General features: G+C 42.0%; 2 protein-coding genes across 6 annotated transcripts in view; one reads left to right on the forward strand and one right to left on the reverse strand.

The window, feature by feature from the left end:
* Positions 1-18,714, forward strand: part of VPS35 (VPS35 retromer complex component) — a 27,297-nt gene extending 8,583 nt beyond the window's left edge. For all 5 annotated transcript variants that reach the window (XM_042027569.1, XM_042027570.1, XM_042027574.1 and 2 more), the window contains exons 3-17: positions 255-351; positions 839-962; positions 2,367-2,549; positions 2,867-3,080; positions 3,826-3,909; positions 4,352-4,461; positions 7,488-7,584; positions 7,676-7,824; positions 8,323-8,530; positions 9,161-9,316; positions 11,018-11,140; positions 12,636-12,815; positions 13,955-14,194; positions 14,881-15,024; positions 16,319-18,714. In XM_042027569.1, coding sequence (XP_041883503.1) covers positions 255-351; positions 839-962; positions 2,367-2,549; positions 2,867-3,080; positions 3,826-3,909; positions 4,352-4,461; positions 7,488-7,584; positions 7,676-7,824; positions 8,323-8,530; positions 9,161-9,316; positions 11,018-11,140; positions 12,636-12,815; positions 13,955-14,194; positions 14,881-15,024; positions 16,319-16,498 — 2,289 coding nt within the window. In that variant the 3' untranslated portion in view covers positions 16,499-18,714. The remainder of the gene's footprint in view (positions 1-254; positions 352-838; positions 963-2,366; positions 2,550-2,866; positions 3,081-3,825; positions 3,910-4,351; positions 4,462-7,487; positions 7,585-7,675; positions 7,825-8,322; positions 8,531-9,160; positions 9,317-11,017; positions 11,141-12,635; positions 12,816-13,954; positions 14,195-14,880; positions 15,025-16,318) is intronic.
* Positions 18,243-23,388, reverse strand: LOC121664327 (histamine H3 receptor-like). The gene is made up of 3 exons (XM_042027575.1): positions 23,015-23,388; positions 22,780-22,946; positions 18,243-20,563 (listed from the first exon to the last, which is right to left on the reverse strand). The coding sequence occupies exons 1-3, from the start codon at positions 23,238-23,240 to the stop codon at positions 19,676-19,678; spliced, it is 1,281 nt and encodes a 426-aa protein (XP_041883509.1). The 5' UTR covers positions 23,241-23,388; the 3' UTR covers positions 18,243-19,675.
* Positions 23,389-23,710: the final 322 nt, after the last annotated feature.

Genomic DNA, 23,710 nt, shown 5'->3' on the forward strand with positions numbered 1-23,710 from the left:
CTGAGTATTGGGTGGAGATTGCTGCATAAGCAGAATGATTTTAGATTTTTCTACCATTAGTATTGCAGTTTATTACTGTAGCTCTGTCTTCAGATGCATCATCTTATTGCCTTCAGGTAAAATGTTCACTTAGCGTGGGTGGTGTAGTACAAACTAGATACTAAATCACTTGATTTTTTTTTTTTTAATAGGTAAAAAATCCTGCAGTTGCCTAGTTTCATTTCTAACAGACTTTTCTCTTTCTTCCTCTGAAGGACAAGAACAAGCTCATGGATGCTCTGAAACATGCTTCCAACATGCTTGGGGAGCTGCGGACTTCTATGTTATCTCCAAAGAGCTATTATGAGCTCTGTATCCTTTCAAGAGGAAACTAATAGTTGAAATGTTGAATTTGGAATGGGATGTTCATCTGCTTTTTTTGGTATAATGGTATCCTGTGTCAGATATTTATTAGCACTTTTCTCCTCAGTATTCAATTACGTGTATATATCGCAGGAGAATATACACCTTGCTCACTGTGTAAGTTCATTTTTTCTATCTGGTAAAAGCAAGTCTTTTTTGTCTTTAATATCTTCCTCTGGGAAATTTCAGGAGTCTAGTTCTAAAAAAATTATCAGCTCTGTGAAACAACTCTTTTATTCCCTTTTCTAATATGCCAAAAATTGATTGAAGGCTTGGGTTAATCTTGCACACTTATCCCAATAGTGATTACTGGTTCAGGAGTACTGCCTGCTTGGGCATGTTTGTATTTGGTACAGCATCTTTCTTCCTGGGTGTGCAGATTACTATGAAAATGTTGTAGACATTCTAATTTAAAATCCTTAACTATGAAAAAAAGACATGGCAATTTCTGATGAGCTGCACTACTTGGAAGTCTACCTGACAGATGAATTTGCCAAAGGCAGGAAAGTGGCAGACCTTTATGAGCTAGTACAGTACGCTGGAAATATCATTCCAAGACTGTAAGTGTGTATATGTTGGTGTCTGGCTTTGTTTGCTTTTTCTTTTTTAAACTGGTGAGTAGTTGTCCAACTCTGGGTTCAGAAAATGATTGACTTCTCAATCAGTTTACAATGGTCAATAGTATTTCTGCTTGTCTTAAGAGTGGATTACTGTGAAACTTCTGGGATTAGGCCAAGAGTGCAGGTGCAGAAGGGCAGTTGTTCCTGTCAGTGTGTTAATTTTGCACATGACCAAAATGAAAGCACTTTAATCTTGGAGTCAAGTTGGATTTGGGGTAAAAAACTGGTCAGTGGAAGATTAACCAAGTACCACACTCTGATCAGGGAGATTGACTATGCATTTATTAACTGTTTGTGTTACCTGAGGATTAGATCTTGGCATCTCCCACACAGTAGTTACTTAATAGCCTTCTGCCTTTTTAGAGAATGAGAAATGGGAAGAAGCTGAAAGTTTGTGACTTCACTCTTAGAGTCTGTGTTTCTGAATATTTTTTTTTTTGCAAAGTGATAGCATGCCAGAAATGATGCTGAAGGCCTGTAAGGCTTATCTTTAAATATGTGACCGTTGGGCTGCAGTACATCTTCGACATAGTCAGATTTAGATTTTGCTTGGTGCTGAAGTTTTTCATTCCTGACCTTGTGTTCCTGCCAGGAAGAGGCTCTGGACACACTAGGCTGCATCTTCATGCAATTTCTGGAGTTGGCTGATGGCTACCACAATGTCTTTCCCCCTGTGTGTAACCATCAGAGTCATCTTCCTGTCTACTTGTAGACTCTGGTTCTCTCTGGTGAAACTTGGGGTGCTTTCTTGGAGGTCCTATGCATGAGGCTGAGGAGCATGCAGGGAGGGGGTGAGGCCTCTAAACCTGTAGGTTCTGAGTATTGTAGTTTTTGTCTTCTAAGCTGAAGGGGAGTCCAAATGTTCTGGAGCACCAGTCTTCTGCATCTCACATATTCCTGCTGCCTGTTACCTGATGCAGAGGTGCTGAGGGAATGAGTACAAAGCGAGTAGTTCCTATCCTGCTAGAGTACAGTGTGAAAGAGGTTTAACTACTTCCCCATCATAGGTTACTAATCTGTGTGTGCCAGTGCTGTTTTCCAGCGTGGTGGGATGCTGGAAGTATAAATGAGCTAGTCTGAGAGCATTCAGAGCTTTGTGAGCATTTACACATTCAGTGTATCAAGCATTGTAATGAGGTTTAGTGGCTGTTCAGACTTGCTGTGCTCTGTAGCAGAGAATAGGAGTTGAAAGCTGACTAAATATGCAAAATTATGGGACCCAGGTGATAATTTTATTGCTTTTTTTTGTGCTTTGTTAATCCTGCCATAATGGACAAAAGGAACTGTTGCCTTTAAGTGTGATGTTGTTACTTAATAATTTGTTTGACTCTGTGCCTTTTGCAGGTATCTGCTGATAACAGTAGGTGTTGTCTATGTCAAGTCGTTTCCACAGTCCAGGAAAGATATTTTGAAAGACCTGGTGGAGATGTGCCGTGGAGTGCAGCATCCTCTTAGAGGCCTCTTTCTTAGAAACTATCTCCTGCAGTGTACCAGGAATATCTTACCAGATGAAGGCGAGCAAGCAGAGTAAGAAGGATGGGCTATAACTTGATAAAATTACTGTTAATAGAGCTTATTTAAACTTTCTGTTGACTTTCTTCAGATATGGGAGAAGTAGATATGCTAGAACTCCATAGACTTGACAGGTGTTTTGTCCATTAAGAATTCCCTTCCAGCACTAAAGCTTCTCACAAGTGAGGATATGAACCTTTCTTATGAACCCAGAAATCCCACCCCACACTTCCCCACCCTCTAATCTTCTTAAAACTTGTATGTTCACCAGTGGCTGGAAGGATGAATACCTCTGACAAGCTTTTCTGTTCTTAATCTCTCACCAATTGCAGTGAAGAAACCACTGGAGACATCAGTGACTCGATGGATTTTGTGCTGCTGAACTTTGCTGAGATGAACAAACTCTGGGTGCGAATGCAGCACCAGGGCCACAGTCGGGACAGAGAGAAAAGGGAGCGTGAGAGGCAGGAGCTGAGGATCCTCGTGGGAACAAACCTGGTTCGCCTCAGTCAGCTGGAAGGGGTTAATGTGGAGCGATACAAGCAGGTGGGATGGCTGTCCATTCTTTCTGACTTCTGCCAACGTTTTTGCAACTAAACTAGTTTGGACTTCCAGATGAGCAGCTGGAAGTGTTATAGCTTTGCTAAAAGTTCAGTAATCCAAGTGCTCCTCAAACTCTTCATCTGAGGAAAAGTTCTGAATACTGTATACAGTGTGTTCTCAGGCCAAGGACATGATTCACGCGTTCTCCTGTAAGTCTGTCTGTAACAGTGACAAGAAGCTCTAAAGGTTTCCTTCCCAATTCCCATTTTCCTTGCAGAATAATGGGTTGGTCTAAGGGATGTGTACACATCCAGTGTTCTTAGGTAGACTTCACAAGTTGTGAGGCTGTCCTTCCCAAAGCATTCAAGAGAACTGTTATTTTGTGAAATGACAGTGAAGGAAATGTATTATTTAAGTCTGTCCCTTGTAAGTTCTACAGTACAGCTGCTGAAAATGACTTTGAGTGGTGCTGCTGAGACCCTGAGTTTGTGCCAGCAAAGTCAGTAGCACTGACTTATGAAATCAGAGCTTGCATAATGTATGAAAAGGACAGACTTCTGACATCAGTAGATTTTTTTTCTCCAAAGGATGGAACTGCAGAAAAATGGGACATTTTATCAGAAAGCTTTTATTTAGAGAATCAGCTGAGAACTGTTAGAAATTCTGCTCTGCTTCGATTAAATGCATGTGTGAATATAAGCCTAGAAGGTAATTGTAAGATCACTGCAAGACTTTCCCCCCATTCCAGATTGTTCTGCCTGGAATACTGGAGCAAGTTGTGAACTGTAGAGATGCTTTAGCTCAGGAGTACCTCATGGAGTGCATCATACAGGTGAGCTGCTTAAATTCAATTGCAGTGATGGGACACAGGGACACTTCTATACGCGTAGGCAGATTCAGGCAGCTTTCACATCTTCCTCATGGACTGGAAAACTTCATCACTGGGACTTGTGCACAGTGGCTTGTCCTATATTTTTTACCAGATGGGCAGAGTGGAGATGGGTCCATTTTATGCTCCTTCTGTTGCAGTAGCTTGTAAGCATCTGAGCAGCAGTGCCTGTGTTGTGAGTTGTAATAGATAGGCGGGCCCTCAAGTTACCCATTTGTCTTACATCTCTTGATTCATGCATTTACCCAGTCAAGGTCAGCTTCATAGGCCAGAGTGTATTTACTATGTGGCTATCTGCTTTAGAATTATTCTGTTGCATTTTACTTCTGTGTAACAATGGGCAAATTCAGTTTATAACTTGATGACTATTGATCTAAAACTTCAGGTTTTCCCAGATGAATTTCACCTCCAAACCCTGAACCCATTTCTCAGAGCCTGTGCTGAGCTGCACCAAAATGTGAATGTGAAAAATATAATTATTGCTTTAATTGACAGGTGAGTGACCAAGGGGGTGGAAATTGGCTCAAAATTAAGTTTGTGTTGTTCACAAGCAGATGATAATTCTTCTGTCATTTGAATATGTTTAATTTCTGATACCACTTCACTGTTTCAATGTCTTTCTATCAGCTGTAATTAAAGCTGTGAAGAATATTATTTCTGTAGCTTCTACTCTCTGGACTCTGCTTTTACAGCTTCCAATGAATCCTGCTTTATGGACTGATTAAAACTCGTAAACAGATTAAGCCAGGAAACAGCCCATTTGGTATTGAGCAGTTTCATGCTTCTAAACTGAAGTGACAGCAGTGCCCTGCTTTGACAGCCCTATCACTCATAGGTACCTCTTGAAAACTTGAAGATCCTAATGGATAAATTATATATTAGGGATACTTTACTTTGCAGGTTTGATCAGAGACCATAACAGTGCTTCTTCAGAGAAGAGCTAGTAGGAAATGGAACTACCTTCTTAATTCTTAGCTTGCCGCTAGCATCTTGACTGTTCTTCCAAAAGCACGTTTTTCCTATGGAGGAACTGCTTAAAACTGCTTGCACTGAGGTCAGATTTGGGGGAGAAATCATAGAATTCTTTAGGCTGGAAAAAACTGTTAAGGTCAAACTGAAGTTTTAATTTGTATGCTGAAAGGAAATACAGATTTTCAGTGAGTACCTGCACTTTCTTGCTGCAGAAAGGAAGTGTGCTTGCATGGCTTGTCTCAGCCTCAAGAAAAGCCTTGTCCTTTGCCTTTGCACACAAACATGTACCTTCATGTATCTGGTCCATATACTGGTGTATGGGCTTCAGTTACTCCAGGGACCGTGGGTCCCCTGGCATTCGGCATTGGGTGGATTACTGTATCATCCCTAATGCCTGGAGAGGACTTGTGTGTATTGGGCATGACTGGTATAACTTAGGATCTTGAATTGTTTATTTACCAAGTCTGTGGTTTGTTTTCTCCAGGTTATGTCAGATTGATTTGTTCGAGACTTGGTTTTTATTGGAATATCTTTCAGTATTTGTGCATTTGTCAGAGACAGCATGCTGCCTTCATACTTCATATAGAGATGTTCACAGGAGTTGATTGGTTTCCCACACTTCCATGCTGTGGCTCAGATTTTTCATAGTTTTGTTAGCTTAAAAAAAAAACCCCAAAACTGTAAATCCCAAACACCACAAAACCCCCAAATCCCAAGAAATGTTGCCTGTAACTGATTTTTGAGACTCTCTTGATTACTTTTAAAAGAGGTCGTGGGATCTTTAGCTAGGCTCTTACATTGGAGTGTGGCAGTGTCCTTCTTGTGAGAAGGCTTTCCTTGTGTAGCTTTTGCTGTCGTGTTAAACTTCGGTATTACCTCCACAGTAAGTTTTTTGTGTTCTTACTATTACAAACACCAGTAAGTGACTGACCAGTAGTGACCCTCTGTCCTCCCAGATGTACCACCACTGTGGTTTGTTGGGCCACTGAAGGCTTCCAGAGCCCTCTCTTTGGACTGTGCAACAAGGACAGAAGGGTGGCAGCATGATGATCTTTGTAGTATGGCAGCTTGAGATTTTGACTGTGATGTTACTGCAAGTGTTGGAGCATATGAGTGGATCTGTCCTTGGAATCCATGCATGTAGGGAGGATGTTGCTCTTGTGTTTGTGTTGGAGCTGGTAGCAGCAATGGCCAAGAATTTCAGCATTGTGTAGTACAGATGTGAAGCAGCCTGGTAAAGGTTGTGCCTCTTGTCATTTCTCATCTTCGTTTCAGCTGGCATTGAGTAATTGAATGTGAACATCAGTGACTGCTGAAGAAGCTTGTGAAAATTTTATCCTTATTCCTGTGGGGCTTTCCTGCTAAAGGAATCTCTGCGAGTAGTCTTGCTGCTTTGGGATCTTTGTTGCCTTACTAAACTATTCATGGCTTTTAATTATGCTGCCATCTGCCTGCAGCTTGTTCATACCTTGTAGTGTTGCTGGCTTTACACCCAGCTGTTGCCAAGGAAATCTGCTGTGTGCCTCTGAGAAAAGGCAGTGATTGTTCCTGGCTTTAGAAAGTCTGCTTCTTACCACCCTAATCAAATATAAGAGTAGTTCAATGTCTTATTTTTCTTGGCACTGAAGTTTTTTGGGCTTTTCTTATCTATCTCTTTATTTTAGACCCAGAGTTCATTCAGAATCAAAATTTAGAAACCCTGTAGAAAGAATTTTAAAAATTCTAATATGATGCCTTTTCCTAAATATTTTTGTAGTTCTTTCTCTAATTCAGAGTAGAATAATCTCAATAATTAGAAAGTCAAGGTAGCAGTGCTGAGCTTCTTAAGCTGCAACTTAGGTAAGGTGTTAGTGTTCTGATAGTGATGCTTTTTGTCTTGTGTCTCATTTTTGCAGAAATGATGGCTGGCATGACTTTGTCCTCTTACAGATAGAAATACCTGTTATCTCCTGAATGCTTGCTGGATAGCAATTTTGTGCTCCTCACCCCCCCCTTCCCCCCAAAAGTATTCTTCACTTATCTGTTCTTCTCAGTTCTCTTTGTATTTTGTTATCTGCGAATAGTGTAAGTTCCAAACATGTTGGTGTGTCTTTAGAGACAAAGAACAGTTAAGTCAGCGTATTTCTTCTGTGTGGGTTTTTTTTTTTTTTCTGGAGGCTGTTTTGTAGAGAATGCTATTGGGCGTCTAATTTCAGTGATATCACTGAGTAAATGCAGGATATTTGCTCTTCTGTCAGCCTACTCTATACCTCTTTATCTGCTGGAAAAAACAGAGCACTTGCTTCTAGCTGAAGAACATCAATTGTGGAGTGTCTTTCCTGTTCCTTCTTCACCTTGGCTTTTCTGTCAGCACTCTTTTCCAGGACCGATAGTTACCAGGCTCAGTTGCTCATAAGGCTTCTGACTTCCATTAATTTTCTTTTTGCTTGTAATAGAGCTTCCAAATATACCTAAAGGACTTGCTTTTTCTACCAGTACCTCTTTCTGGTCTGTATTTGAGGAATAGAAAAGCTATCCTGACCCAGCTACTTTCCTTGCTCTGTCACCAGGTTAGCTTTATTTGCACATCGTGAAGATGGACCTGGTATCCCAGCAGATATCAAACTGTTTGACATCTTTTCACAGCAGGTTGCTACTGTTATACAGGTATGTTTAGTATCCCTGCATGCAGTTTTGAGGGTGTTTTTTTGCCAAGTCCTGTGCTTTAGTAACAACTTCATGCTGTCTTAAATTTCAGTCTCGGCAGGATATGCCCTCAGAGGATGTGGTGTCTTTGCAAGTTTCTCTCATTAACCTGGCTATGAAATGCTACCCAGATCGAGTGGACTATGTTGACAAGGTGTTGGAGACTACTGTGGAAATATTCAACAAACTTAATCTGGAACAGTAAGTGTCTCTTGCATTTTCTTCGGCATGGCAATTAATACCCTAAAATCAGGCCTTCTGCATTTCACCATGTTTGGTAAGATAGCAGAGCCATGCTCTGGATGTGTAAGGTCACTGCTTTTGGACCGAGCTGCAGCAGTCCTGATAAACTCCTGACTAACCACGACTTGTTTCCCTGTGCATAAGTTGTGCTGTACAGCCACACAATGTGTGTGCATTGTGTAGGCATCCCTTCCAGCACACTAGAGTTCTGCTATTGCTGCATTTGCAGCCACAGTCTCTTCTTCTGCTGGCAGCAACTTAAAACATGCATTTGTCACTGTATGTCCCAAAGAGCAAGATCTGACTTGTTTTGATACTTGTTTCCTTTCTCCCTAGCAGCAGGTTGCTTAGTTGTTGTTGTATACCTCAGAATTGATATTCTGAAGCAGACTTTAAACCTGTCTACATGTGTGAACTATTGATTAATTGTGGGTTTTTGCATATATTTTCTTTTAGTATTGCAACAAGCAGTGCTGTTTCAAAGGAGCTGACTAGACTTTTGAAAATCCCTGTTGATACTTACAACAACATCCTGACAGTTCTGAAACTAAAACATTTTCACCCGCTCTTTGAATACTTTGATTATGAGTCCAGGAAGAGCATGAGTTGTTATGTGCTTAGCAACGTATTGGATTATAACACAGAAATTGTGTCCCAAGAACAGGTATGATATAAGTTAACTTATATGTGAATGTGAAAAATATAATTATTGCTTTAATTGACAGGTGAGTGACCAAGGGGGTGGAAATTGGCTCAAAATTAAGTTTGTGTTGTTCACAAGCAGATGATAATTCTTCTGTCATTTGAATATGTTTAATTTCTGATATCACTTCACTGAAATGACTGTTCAAAGACCTGAAAACGCACACTGAGTGACTTCATGCAGTGCATGCTTTGTTTCCTAGCCTGCATGCTCCTGCCTCCCCTGGCACAGGCTTTATCCCACTTGGTGATTGTTCCTCCTGTGTTCCTAAATGCCTTTGCACCTAACCTCATCCTGGAGGTTACTGCTGATTTACCACACCTCAGCCTAGACAGTAATCTGTTAGGTGTGAACAAAGATCCTGAATCCCTTTAAAACTGGATCTATTACCTAAAGAAGGCTGCACAGCCTTTGGAATCTGAATTTCCTCTGCACTGCTGTGCTGCCCTTTCCCACTTGTGCTAAGGGGGACCCTGCTTCAGGGTATAAGGCACATAAAGTGTAAAGTGGCTGTAAAGATGTTCCCAACTGCTGTCAATTTATGCTTACGGACTGCTGTAGTCTAAACAGAACTTATATTGCCTTTAACAGGTTGATGCCATCATGAATTTGGTATCCACCCTGATCCAGGATCAACCAGATCAGCCTACTGAAGATCCTGACCCTGAGGACTTTGCTGATGAGCAGAGTCTTGTGGGAAGATTTATTCATCTCCTGCGTTCTGATGACCCTGACCAACAGTACCTGGTTGGTGACTGCTGCTTCTCAATGTCTGTGCTCTCTGAACTGTCACAGTTCTTGCATTATTGACTATACAAGACTTGAGTGAAACTGGGAGCTGGGGTGTTGCTGCTCTGGCACTACAAACTCGGTAGAGAACATTATGTATGACACCTCTAATGGTAGGATGATACCTTGTTTATTTAGAAAAAGCAGGTGAGGACTTAAGGATTTGTTGATTTAAAGTTTCCATCCCATGAGGTGGCAACTATCTGAATTAGTTTGTGGAACTTTTAATGTCCTGACAACTTCATATAACCCTCTATTGAAAATACAGCAAGTGCTATTTGGTGTACTCTGCTATTTGTGTATTTTAATACCAAGAGAATGCAAAACCCGCAGAAAATACAGCCTAGTGTGTTTGGCCTCAGGGATTTAAATTTCTGTAAGGATGGGGTCTTCATACAGCATGTAGTGTCCTGCTGCTTGGTTCCAAATGCTTTTCCTTTCTGTTTGGTCTGTCTCTAACAGTAGATTTGTCATGTCCTTGAAACTTCTGCATTATGGTACTTGTAATGGTTTGAGTTGACCTATGGCAGCTTTATGTAGGTCTCTGTTGTTAATCTGCTGTATCTGGTAGTTTATTTCAAGTTTAAATTACCTCCCTATCTTGAGAAGTGTGTTAGGGTAGAAGGCTGGGTTCTGTCTGTGCCAAGTCCACTGGAGAAGCTCGCAGGAGCTGTGCTGAAGTTGGATGCTGCTGCAAATGGCACAGTTAGCTCAAGTCAGACCTGCTTTAGGGACTACTGTGAAGTTACAGTTAGTGCCTGAAATAAAATTGACTCTTTCCTGAAGCTGCAGCAGCATCACACTGTATAAACAGTGAGAATAGAGCAAGAGAATAAAGTGCAAGCTATGCATAAGACAACTAGCACTGATCTAGCTTGGCTTTAAGGTCTGGTATAAAAAAGTCTTGCTTGAAGTGTAATAAAACTTGTGTAATGGGGAGAAGCATAGCTTTACAGGAATTGGAGACAGTTGTGTTTCAGGACCTTGTGGTCACTGCCTGCATTGTTCCTGAATATTGCTGGAGTAAAGCAGGAAGGTTTTTTTGGTGGGCTTTTTTTTTTTTTCTTACAGAGAGCAAAGCTTCCCTCAAAGGAATGCTGGCACCAAGGAAATTGATGTTTCTACCCCAAAAGACTTTACATAGCTAGAGATGTTGAAGCTGTTTCTGCAAAGATTTTGAATGTCAGTCTGTCTTTCTCATCTAGCAGTGCTTTGCTTTAATCAGATTGACCACCTTTAAATGCCATCAAAGGACTTGTCACATTATCTTTTGGGTACAATTCTGTGAGCTACTTAACACCTCCAAGTAAAAATGCTTAATAGCTCCCTCAGCATCACAAATGCTCGCATCAAATTTTTCTACAATACAGCAGCAGCAGGAAAAAATCCAAGGCTATGGGATTTTCACAGTATCTCACTTTAAATTATGTATGCTATATGGAAGAGATATGAGATGTAAATTCAAACACCCTAGTCCAAGTATATTAGCCAGTGTGGCTAGCGCAGTGTATAATGGGTGATTACAGGCTTCTGTAAATTCAGGTTATTTACATGAATTCTACATCTAATCTAAAAATACATGTAGAGTTGGGCACTGAGGTTCACTTGAGTGCTTGTTTCTGTGAAGAACTCTCTGAGCTCACAGTGCTTCTGTTCTAGATCCTCAACACTGCCCGGAAGCACTTCGGGGCAGGGGGGAACCAGCGCATTCGTTTCACACTGCCACCCTTGGTTTTTGCTGCCTACCAGCTCGCTTTTCGCTACAAAGAGAACTCCAAAGTGGTAAGTTCCCCTCTAGCTTGCTCTTGTATGCTTGCTTGGCTTTATTTTCTTAAAAATGCATTTTGTCTGGCTACATAAGTATGCTCAGACTTGATACAGAAGGCAAGTTTTGGTTTTGGGGTTTTTTTTCTCAAGGCAGATTTTTGCTTGAGGTTTGAATGCTTTCTAATTTAATGAAGATTTTTATCAAGTCATAGTAAATTACTGTCTCGGGTTTTGGAGACAAAATTTTAGGAGGAAGTGCTTTGGAATGAGCACCTCCTCCAAAGGGAGAAGGGCCTCTCCATCTCCACCAATGAGATAAATGGGTCACAGCAAGTGAAAGTGGAAAAAACACTGTTTATTAACACAAAACGAAACAGGGTAGAACAGGGGGAAAAAAAAAAATCAAACCTCAAAATACAACAAATTGCCAGAGAGGGAACAGACACACGGGCTTGGACCAGCTGGGCCACCCCGCAGGCCCCCCAGACCCACGAGGAAGGAAGAGAGGCAGTGAGGCAAGGGGGGAGGGAAAGGAAAAGACCAAGGAAAAAACCAACAGAACCTTTTTCCAGCTAGTGGAACACAGAAGAAACCCAAAAAGCAGCGGAGCGCTCCCGGCACACTCCCTCCCGAGTCGCCGGAGCCCCGAGCCTTGGGCTGAGCCATTGAACCGACCCGCACTTGCCCCGTGGCTCCAGCCCCGCCCCCCGGGTCCATCTTAAGGGCACAGCGTCCTTGGGCATTGAGCGGGTGGTTAAGGAATAAAGCGGCTTCATAACATCACCCCAGGACAGTTACTGTAGCACTTGAGAAGTGATGAAGCAGAAATCAGCTAGTTTTGTTTATTCATTGAGGTGACTGATTATGTGCCTTTACTGGAGACCAGAACTGATGGCATGAAAGTGATTTAAATCTGGCTATTGAAATTCATCGATTTCTAAATTGTAGCTACAGTATTTTAATGTTTCTAAACCTACAAAAGAAAAGCACTTACTTTGAACTTACACAGTAGTAGTAAAAGTGTATGTTAAAATAATGACTGATCCATTTTGGCTCTTTAATGCTTTCTGATTGAGATAGTTACCTTAAATATATATTTCCATTATTGTGGGGAAATAAGTTTAAATGCTGTTTGTTAAAATACTCTTCAAAATGAAGGTTTTAAAATTCTCTTCCACTTCTGATTGCTCTAAACTGAACAGAATTTTTCTCCCTTTGGCTCATTAGGCTTTTGCTTAGTTATGTGCTAAGCACAGCTGTCCTAACTGCAGTTCAGTGTAGGCTTCTGAGGAAGGCTCCTATGAGCTGGTAGGAGAAATGGATGTGAAATTTTTGTAAGTCAAATAAATACTTTGTGCAGACCCACTGAAGCCAACACTGTGCTGCTGGGCACTGCAGTGGCATCAGAGGGCAACAGACTGGAGCACTTAACAGATCTTAGTACAGTTCAGATTCCCTTTTCCTTGTAGCAATACTTTTGTTCAAGGTCTTACTTGTTTTTCTCGTCTAGGATGACAAATGGGAAAAGAAGTGCCAGAAGATCTTCTCATTTGCTCATCAGACCATCAGTGCTCTGATCAAAGCAGAACTGGCAGAGCTGCCTCTCCGACTCTTCCTGCAGGGAGCACTGGCTGCGGGAGAGATTGGCTTTGAGAATCATGAAACTGTGGCCTATGAGTTCATGTCCCAGGTGAGTGTTCAGCTGTTGGAGTTGGTGTCCTTTGCTGCCTTTAAGTTGACCTGGGTAGGTTTGCTGAACACTGAACCATCCGGTGTGATTAAAGCACCAGAAGTGATGGACAGCCAATGCTACTAGGTAGAAACTCCTCATTTCATTCTTGCTTCCCAGGCTGCTGTGGAATTAAGCTCCATTGCTACTGATCTGAATACTCAGTCTGACAACATGTGGTATGTTGCAACGCTGCCTCCTGCTCGTGTAGTTGGCTCACTGGAGGAGTGTAGTTTTCTCAGCATAAAATGCTCTTTCACTGCTTCTGTCTCCAGCACCTGATATCCAGCTGGTATTGCCCTGACCACAAGCACTCTTCGGAAGTTTTTTAAAATTTGCAGTGTTCACAACTGCTATGCTGGGCTTTCCCAATTAGAATCCTTGTTATTATAAACCACTCTGAAAATCTACTTGAATTTTTAACTTGGTCTTAAGCCTTACTTGTTGCAACAACCTTTTCCTCCTACCCATCAGATAAAGAACCAATGTATTTCATTTTATCCGTGTTGTAAGCTTTGTCCTAACCTTTCCTCTAATATTGCTACTAAATGCATGTTTTTAAACAGAGTTGCTGATAAGCTCAGTGTTCTCACTGTGTTGTATCAGGTGCTGTTGTAGCACAGTTCTGATGATGAGAGCAGCATGGCAATTATGTACTTTCCATTAGAGATATGGTTCAAGCTTTTCTATTCTCTGAAGATTCTTCATCCATGTAGCAGCAGTGCAAGTGCTTTTCTTGCCTACTCACCAACTTCTGCTCTGCTGTTTCGTGTGTTTCAAAGAACCAAATCTTCAAGGACTATTTCTGCTGCTGAAGTTCTGTGTTTGAACAGGTGCTTGAAATGAGGAAGAATCCAATCTTCAGATTATATGTGGGATCACACTTGTTTGCTATGACCACTTGAATACTATTTCTTTTAAGACTTATTTCTGGTCTGTGGGTTTAACTTGATTTTGACACTCTAAATGAAAGATCTTTTTTCCTGCCTGAAGCTTTTAACAAATGTAAAATGGGATAGTTTTCTGCTGTGTTAGTAGCAGGTGTGATTTTTTGTTTTTCTGATGTGTTCTGATTGAGTCTTGCTCTCTCTATTATCTAGGCCTTCTCTCTGTATGAAGATGAAATCAGTGACTCAAAAGCACAGCTGGCTGCAATCACCTTGATAATTGGGACATTTGAGAGGATGAAGTGCTTCAGTGAGGAGAACCACGAGCCTTTGAGGACTCAGTGTGCACTGGCAGCCTCCAAACTCCTGAAGAAGCCAGACCAGTGCAGAGCTGTGAGCACTTGTGCCCATCTGTTCTGGTCTGGCCGAAACACTGACAAGAATGGAGAGGAGGTAAGAATGAAGTGACAACAGTAGGACACATCCTGCCTCAGTTACAGTTCTGCCTTTCTTCTTTAGACACTTCTAAAGTAGGTACATCAGTGAAGTAGATTTGGTTGGAATTTATTCTAATAACTTGAAAACTTGTGAAACCTCTAAAACTCACTGCAGTGTAAACTGCATAAATAAAAAATGGAGAAAACGCTAACTTAAGGATGGAAGTACCAGGCAAGCTTTTGGGTGTCAGCTAGTTAAAGGCTAGTTGACTGGGCTGCACTTTGCTTGTATTTATTACATTAGTGTAGTTTGCATGTGAACTACTAAACTTCCAAATTAAATATACAAGTTGTTGAAGTAAAGATCAAAAAATCCTGTGTGTTTTTCAGGGCTTGCCACATAAGCTGTTGTCATTTTAAAGAGCAGTGTTTGAAACAAGTATGCATTATAGTACATGTTACAAAATTGAGTTGATTGAGCTCATAATTGAAGGCTTTCAACAACTGTTTGAGTTACTGTGTGATTTAACAAAATCTAATATTGGTGGCAGTCAGGCAGGGTGGGCTTTCAGTGACAGCTTGCTCTTTGCAGTTTGTGTAGTTTTGTGTTTCTGTGGCAGACCCCAGGAAATGCTCTGTGTGAGATACTGGAGCTCCCTACGGTTCTTTTATTTCTTGTAACTTTGGGGTTTTTTCTTCTAGCTTCACGGAGGAAAAAGAGTGATGGAATGCCTAAAGAAGGCTCTGAAGATAGCAAATCAGTGCATGGACCCTTCTCTGCAAGTCCAGCTTTTCATAGAAATTCTGAATAGATACATCTATTTTTATGAAAAAGAGAATGAGGCGGTGAGTGGAAATCCATTCTCTGTTGCATCTTTTTTAAGGACCATTTCTTTAAACTCTTCATTCACACCTATGCCACAAATTCTCTTCAACTTGCCCTGTAGTCTCTCATGAGATGCACAAGTTCTTGTGATAACAGAGGAGTCAAGTCTTGATGTGCTAGTAAAGCTGTTGGATTAAATTTCGCTCTTCTTACATGGGGGAAAAATGTTTGCAGTTTAGTTATGAACTTAAATATTGTGAGACTTGTATACCTGAAATATTTTTAGATTAAAATGTACTGGAACTCAGATGAGAAAGTAGTAAGAGTCTAACTTTAGAGGTACCTAACTTAATGTGTACATAAGGGAAAGAAAATTCTTTACAGGTATTCGTGGTCACTGCTGACTATGCCAGGTTGGTGTAAGCTTTAATTTCACAAAATAGGTATGACACCACATGTATTCAGCTTAAATTGCATGTGTATAATCTGAGATAGTTACCTGATCCATTTTCTGTTAGCAGGTAACTAGGAAAATTACACAGTCTGAAAAACGTGCTTGGTCAAGTAGAGATCAGTGTCTCCTCTGATGTCATTGATTGAGAGCAGACATGAAAGAATACCCTGTAGTTCTGAGAGAATTCCTAAGGAAATTCGAGGAATTTTCTGACTTTCCAACAACTCAACTGGCTTCTTACTATAGGAGTGGTCTAGTATAGGAGATGCTGTATCTGATGGAGATGAAAATAAAGCTTTGAATTTCAAAGCACTTGGCAGATGTAAAAATACTCTCAGGATACTCTGGTGGTCTGCAGTGCATTTTGTGCCATGGTGTTCTGTGTAGTGCTGAACTTCAGCCTGTAGGCAGCCATGACTTGTTCTCTAAGAGGAACTTTAAATCTGATATTACCATCCTGACTGACTTCTGTAAGAAACAATTATCTTACAGTGCATATACTGATTGTGATAATGCAGATACAATCTGATTGTGTATGCCATTTGTTTGAAGCTTTTAAAATTTGTATTGAATACACTGGAGAGAAATGCTGTTGTAAGAGTTACAAAGCTATCAGGCTAATGACAAGTTTTTCACATTTTCTGGGGAGGGTGAATTTCCACAGAACTCTGAAATTGGAAGGGTCCTGTGAGGAACCAGAGGAGGCAGTTACCAGCAGTTTGTCTGCATACAGTCTTATCAGCATTTTGAAGGACTGTCCAAATACAAATAGCTCGAAGACAAGTCAGATAAAACTAATGTCTATGCACTTGTTAGTGCAACACAGGTGGTGTTGATGACTTTGGTTTTATGTTCTGTAGGTGACAATTCAGGTTTTGAATCAGCTTATACAGAAGATCAGAGAAGATCTCCCAAACCTTGAGTCTACTGAAGAAACAGAACAAATTAACAAACACTTTCACAACACACTGGAGCACTTGCGTCTGAGGAGGGAATCACCGGAATCTGAGGGGCCAATTTATGAAGGTCTTGTTCTTTAGAAAGACACTCACTGTACCTGTTTTCATTTACATACCATATGTTTTTTTTAAGATAGGTTCCTAGGTTGTGCCTTTCAGAAATGTCAAGTTAAGTTAACATTCATGTGTTCAGTCTGGCACTTCAAACACTTGTGTTGGGTACTCTTAACAAATTTGAAAGGGTGGACCAGCAACTACAGGTTTCATCAGTTAGCATGGCTGAGACTTTCTTTGAAATCCATGTGACATGGTAGGGCTCTTCAGTTCTGATTTCTCTCCTGTCTATTCACTGTTGCTTCTGTAGCACTAGAGCTCTAAACTGGCAGTGACTGTCAGCTGAAACTGTGTCCGATCCTTACAGAGCATCAGATTTTTGGGATTACTGTATGTCAAATTCTGCTTGTGCTTTTCTTTTAATGCAAGTTAAGACTAAGTGTAATATTTTTCCCTAAAACTAGAATATATTAATGCATGTTTGGAGAGTTTTAAAGTACCATGTTCAAAAACAGAAGTTATATTTTGCATATTAAGGCTCTGTGACATTCAGTGAGGGCCAGTACTGTGCACAGGGCATATTTATCAAGATAATTTTGTTCCAAATAGTATAAAAAAAATAGAGAAATTGCAATCTATATAGATATGTATAACCTTCGTTACTGTAAATTTAGGGGAAAATGCATTACACAAGTTTATTCAGTATCATGATTTTGCACCAGTGAAACAATAAAGTTGCTATTAACACCTGTTGTTTCATGTCTCTTCAGAGCCCACTGTTGAACCCAAAGCTAATGTTGAACCTTCTGATAAAAGCAAAAGAACTTTTCTTTTGTAGGGACAGAAAATCAAGGCATAGTTAACCCTGCCGAGCTGGGTGGCTGCTGGCATTTCTAATGTAGGAGTTTGTGATACAAACCCAGTGCTTCTCCACATGATGCTGAGGTGATGTGTGCTCCCATTTCAGAATGCTTTTATGATGTACCTGGAGTGAGGAAGAATCCTACTGGATTGTGTGCCAGAGAGTTGAGTGCCAATGAAATGACAATGCTGTAGGAAACTGAGCAGTAGAGCGTGGCCAGTGGCAGCTCCTGTGAAACTGGTCCAGTCCATGGGTTAATGCCAGCTGCTGAAAGTTTTGACCTGTCTGGTTTGCCTTTACTGAATGTGGTGTTCTAAAGATAACTGATTGAATTGCATTACTCTTTGAGTGACCACTGTTTTCTGAAAATGTGTCCTGGCTTGATTGGATAGTAAATTTGACTTTGGTGGGATTGTTCAATAGTTTAGTGCTACCTGTTTTCTGAAAAAGGCAAATACAATCCTAGGAAACAATTGCAGAGCAGACAACAATTAGATCATTAATATACTAATGAATAGTCTGGTTTGGAGGGGAGGAGGAATGAATGGGGAGATAATTTAAAGGCTTTACTTCCCCAGGGATATAATTAATGCTAATTCAAAAATCTTAACGTTCCTCTGTATCTGTTGATGCTGTTCCTTGTAGAACTGTTAAGCTGTTTTGTTATAGCACATCCATAGGAGAATGTGATGATGATGTTCATGTGGATACGTTCATAGTGTAGGGATCTGCCTTCCTGGTTTACAGTATTTGCTAACCATGTTTGTTTAGTCCTCAGTGTCAGTCCTTGTAACTTAGGAAGTGTCTTTGAAATAAGTTTTGCAGTTTCAGCTGCAGTCACCCAAATGTTGTAGACTGGTGCTTTTTCCCCCTCTCCCACTTGTTAGGGCTACACAGTTAAGACTCTTCCACAGCTCTTAATTACTTTTATTGAAAGTTTACAAAGTAAACAATTTCAAAATACTGCCTGTAAACTTTAAGATCAATTGTATTACCATGCATTTTGACTGTGGCAATAGACAAGTAGAGCTGTACAGTAACTATCACTTGTCAGCAAAGGAAAGCGTCTGTTAGGTTATGTAGTTAGTGCTAGTGATGGTGGAACAAACTTGTATCATTAGTGATGCTCAATGTGACACCTTGTGGGACAAATATACTCCAAACTCAGGATCAGTTTATGTGAGCTGCTCCTGTGGACAGCACAATAGCAGAAACACTCTTGGGCAGTAGCAAGGCTGTAAATTGTAACAGACTTTGAGTCATGCCAGTTATGATGCATAACCTGGGAAATAGCTAAACACTTCAAGTGATACTTTCTTGACCACTAACGACTTGCTGGATGGAAAGATTCAATGGGTGGGGCAGGGGAAAACAACACCTTTTTTTTTTTTTTTTTTTTTTTTTTAAATCTAGCCGGAAGTAGTAAAAGTCCAACTGTAAATGTTTTAAAAATTCCTGGAAGTTTACCTAAAGCTCTGTCATGGGTCTCATACACTACTTAGGCTTACTCTATCTGTACAGCAAAACATTGAGTAATACCTTCAGCCCTGTAAGGAGTAGAGTTTTGACTTCAGTAAATTCCTGCCCATGCAGGATCCTGGTGGGGGGCAGGAAGTCAGTGCTAATGCCTAGTGAAACTCTTCCAGTGGATAAGTTACCAGTTCTTGTATCTCCTATTACAAAGCTCAAAACCCTTTTATACTTCTGTTCCTGGACTTTTTTTCAACTAAATATTCCACTCTCTTTTGTCTCCATCACCTTTTTCACTCAAATCAGTTCTCCCTTACCTGCTACAGCTGCTTAGCTTTTCTGGTAACATCACTGTTGTGCTGCCTCCTGTCTCATGCTTTTCCTGTATTTACTTTTTTTCATTGGTCATGTCTTGTCTGGCTTGCCACTAAGTGGGGAGGGGAAAGCATCCTAGACTTAACAACTGAGACTCTTGGTGTCTTAGAGTGGGTTTGGGATAAGATGTAGCAGATCCAAGATTAATGCTTTATGAAATCCCAGTAATATTTACAGTTATTAAAAGTGACAGAGCCTGAACTCTAATTATTAGCAATGAAAGTTATGTTTTGTTTTTAGCACTTCAACACTAGTGCCCCATTACCAGAAAATATACTGTTGGTGTTATTTTTCCCAAAGAGCTTTAAGAAATGACCTTTCTTTTAATTGCTGTGATTTTTCCAGCTATGTGGATGACTGTATTTTTACATATTCATAAATATCTACATTTGTGCCTACTTACCAGTATTCCATAAACATTTGCAGGTATTGCAATACTTGCTTTTTGGTGCTCCCACCAAAATACAAAATGTACTACTTTTCAGCCTGCCTACTTTTCACATCAAAATGTCAGGATGAATTTTGGCCTTTCGTGGACACAGGAGTTTTATAAAGGCTTTCCTAAAGCTCATGTGACACAGTGGGTAGAGAATAGGGTTAATGGCCGAGTTCACCCACAGAAGCCAGAATGAGATCTCATAGAGGGAATAGTGCACACAGTGCCCATGGCAGGCTGCCCTGATGATCATCAGGAGTGTGTATGGAGCCCAGCACAACCCAAACACACAGACAATAACAGCTAAAGACTTTGCTACTCTTCTATCCCGGGAAAGTCTAAATCTGTTTGCCATAGTGTTAGCAGTGTCCACTTTGCTGCTGGGGTGGCAAAGGCTTTCTGTTGCTTTGAAGAAGCCTTTTGTGGGATGCCTGGTATTTACATCCACCTGGAGGGGTGGAAGGTCATGACTGACATTCAGATTTGATGGCTGATTGCCAAGCTCAGCTGTGGCCTGAAGCCTTGGAGCGTTTCTTGGGGGAAGAAGGCTGCTTGCTCTCTTCTCGTGTTTGTCTCTGTTAGCTGGCTTTACAAAAAATATAGTGTGCTCCCTTTTTCCCCCCTGGAAATGCATTTCACAGTCCTCTTGAGCAGGTGAGAGGTTTTCATTTCTGAGCAATGTGCGTTTCCTGATGTTGAGGTAAATGCTTAAGTTAAAGTACATAACAGTGATGAAAGGTGTAAAGAATTCAATAGTAGAGGCAATCATTAGGAAATACCAGTTGTAGAAGAATTCTGCATGACATTCTCCCTCAGGGAGGATGCTCTTTTGTGCAATGTGCTCCCAGCTGAGAATGGCTGGCCCATAGAGGAGAAAAGCAGCAATCCATACAGTCATCATCTTCAGTCCTGCATTTCTGGTCATCCCTTGCTGAGCCCTGTAGCTGACCTGAGGGACAAAAGTCACATACATTACACGCATCTCAGAAAGTTATGTGGCTGCTTTGGAACATGGCCCTCAGTCACTTGTGAGGGTTGGTGAGAGACTGGTTTTGGGATGAGGGTTGTACCAAGCTTACTGGTAGCACAGAAAAGTTATTTCTGAAATATGCCTTCCAAGAAACCTTATCAAGGTGACTGAGTAAGTTCTGAGAATGGTGCTCAGATCTTAAAAGCTAGCAAACCAAGTCTCCTTCAAAGCAAATAACCACTGCTCTTCCTAGAATTGGTTGTCACCAGTTGCTTCATATTTAATTGCATTACCTGTGATACCTGTTTACAGGATGGTTGGAAAAGTGACCCTTTATTTGGACTTTTTAAATCATTTGAAATACGTAAAACAGTTTGAATTCACAGAACATCATGCAAGCTTTTTGCTTTCTACTTTGTAGAGAGACTTTTTTTCTTAATGCGAAAATCACACAAAAAAATTTTAATATACAATATCTTTTTCTGTTTGATATACTTAATTTCATTCTTTCATGAAGTACTTGCAGTATTGCTATTTGCAGTTAAGGTGTATAGATGGAGTTGTGGTCTGCAAAGTACTTTACAGAAGAATAACTGATTTCCATTATTTGGAAAATAGAGAAGCTAAGGTGCAAAAACAGTAAGTGTGTCAGTAATACTGAGTCAGTAAGCCATATGAGCAACAGCATTCATCAGAATCTTAGTCATGATCTCCTACTTCTCTGTTCTGATTCCCTGGGGTACTGGACTCAAGCAGTGGCTTGGAATTCACCCTTCACATCTCCGCAGTGTTGTCGCACAGTGTTTGGAATATGAAATCCTCAGCCTGAAATTCTGTACAGGATTCGTATTTACTGCCCCCATCTGTGGGCCTTGATCTCCACAGCCAGTGCTGTTCTGGCAGAGGAGCCACAAAGCTGAGGAAACCTGAGTGTGTCTGAATTGGGTCTGATTTTGGAGTCCTTAACAAAAATACAAGTGATTTCAGGAGCAGTCTTGGAGGAAGTTACTATATTCATTGAGATGGAGAATAATTTGGAACTTCAGATATTCCTGTTCATATGTTCTCATATTGCCCTAACCCAACAGTCATTTTCTGTACTCTTGCTTGGGGAGGGATTTTTACATGAGGGATTAATTTGAAGTATTTTAAAGTGGATGATTTTTTTCATTTATTATGACCAGTTTCTGTTTCTGAAACCATCTAGTTTATATATTTATACTATGTGCATAGTCATGAGAGACTGGTTTATGAAAGAAAAATTCATGGCTAATTCAGAACCTAGACAATAAAGGAATTCTGAGTGTTGACTGTTTAAGAATTAATCTGTTCATTTCTCCCTCTTCGAAAAGAAGTTGGTAAAACACCAAGGTGCATATAAACTGCTGAATTGATTCTCCAGCCTCTTTGTACTGTTTGTGATATACAATGAGCAACGAAACTAAATGCGCATTTTAAGAAAATGTGGGTGGAACATAATCAGGAAGTGTGTGTAGAAGTGTGAAACCTATTAACAGGTAAAATGTGTTATTTTGACATCATCCAAAATACTTTTAGGCCTTATGGTCTAGGTGAAAATGAAGTGCAAAGTCTAATCTTCCCTTCTTAATAACTGGCATGCTGCAGGCATGGCTTGAGCTATTTCTGTGTCTCTTACATCGAAATAGCATTTGCATCCTGTGAAAGATGTTAATTTATAATCTGCCACTTTTGACCCAGACACGGCTGTACACATGGAATTCCCCTGACAGTTTGATACCCACTGCAAGGAGGTCTCCGCCTTGTGCCACGGCTGGGCTGTGGCTCGGCTGCCGTGGGCTATCAGCTGCCAACAGGGGCACGGCCATGTTCTGAGGGAGCAGATCTGGTTCAGCTGGGTAATACTTTTAAAGCTTATTCGAGGAGGAAATAAGTACACCTTGTTCCCTCTGCAGACACAGCCTCTGCCTGTTTCTAAAGTAGAGTACCTTTCCCAGCGTAAAAGTGAGAAGGAAATGCATTTTCTGGCAAAGCCGATCACTCCCAGAACTATTTTCAGGACTGAGGGGAGCTCCTCGATCACCCCTGTCTCATGTGCTGTTTGAGAGAGGGTCAAGGCCGTTGAAAGCCAGGCGACCTAAGCAAACCACCCTGCCTGGAAGGGCATCCCCTGGAGCCGCTACCGCCCCCGCTGGCACCCCTTGTTCAGCCCTTACCGCTCTGGTGACGCAGATGAACCTGTCGAAGCTGATCAGGACGATGTTGAAGACGGAGGCGGTGCACACCAGGTAGTCCATCACCAGCCACAGCTTACACAAGCCCCTGCCGAGCCTCCACTCGCCCGTCAGCACGTAGGGGATGTAGAGGGGGATGCAGAAGCCGCCTGCGGACAGAGCTCGGCGGTGACACGGGCGGAGCGCAGCCCCCTTCCCGCGGCGCCCCGGCACTCACCCACTAGCAGGTCGGCGACGGCCAGGTTCAGGAAGAAGAAGTTTCCCTGCGTGCGGAGGCTCCGGTCCACCACGAACGCCAGAATGACCAGAGCATTGCCCAGCACCGTGGCCAGCACCAGCAGCCCCATGAGCGCGGCCAGCAGCGCGGCGGTGCCGGCGGGGAAGGGCCCGCCCGCCGCACAGGCGCTGCCGGACAGGTTGAGCCACAGCCCGTCCCAGCCCATGGTGCCGGCGGACAGCCCGCGCTGCTACCCGGACCTGGCTCTCGGCTGTAGCACCGCCCCGCCCCGCTCAGGCCCGCCGGGCGGAGCGAGGGGCCGGGCGGTTCTGCCCAGCCCAGCCCAGCCCGAGCCACCTGCTGCTGGGGACGGCGCCGGGTCTGCAAAACTTTCCGGAGTCTGGTGGCGCCGCTGGGGGAGGGGACTGCGCCACTGAACTCTTGCCCACGGCTGAAACCCGGGGCTCTGGGGCTCGGCGGGAGCGCCCCGTGCCCGCTGCCCGCCCCTCCCCAGCCTGGCCGTGACGCTCCCAGCGTCTCTCCCGGTCTCTCCCCAGTCCGTTCGCAGGTGCAGCCGGGGAAGCCGCGGTTGCCTGTCTTGTTCCTGTGACTCATTTCCTACGCCGTACCTCAGCTCGTCCCCGTGGCCCGCGGGGCTCTCAGATGGTCTCTGCTCTCTGCCATTCCGGGCGGGCT

The sequence above is a fragment of the Corvus kubaryi genome, unplaced genomic scaffold, assembly GCF_017639235.1.
Source record: "Corvus kubaryi isolate FWS band 111438036 unplaced genomic scaffold, C.kubaryi_AGA036_p1.0 37300, whole genome shotgun sequence".
In the NCBI taxonomy this organism is placed as follows: Eukaryota; Metazoa; Chordata; class Aves; order Passeriformes; family Corvidae; genus Corvus; species Corvus kubaryi.

Excerpts from the sequence above, each read along its gene's own strand:
- LOC121664327 (XM_042027575.1), bottom strand. The coding sequence starts at position 23,240 with ATGGGCTGGGACGGGCTGTGGCTCAACCTGTCCGGCAGCGCCTGTGCG. Across the intron at positions 22,947-23,014 it reads CGTCGCCGACCTGCTAGTGG|GCGGCTTCTGCATCCCCCTC; the intron begins GTGAGTGCCGGG and ends CTCTGTCCGCAG. Across the intron at positions 20,564-22,779 it reads TCATCTGCGTCACCAGAGCG|GTCAGCTACAGGGCTCAGCA; the intron begins GTAAGGGCTGAA and ends TTTGTCCCTCAG.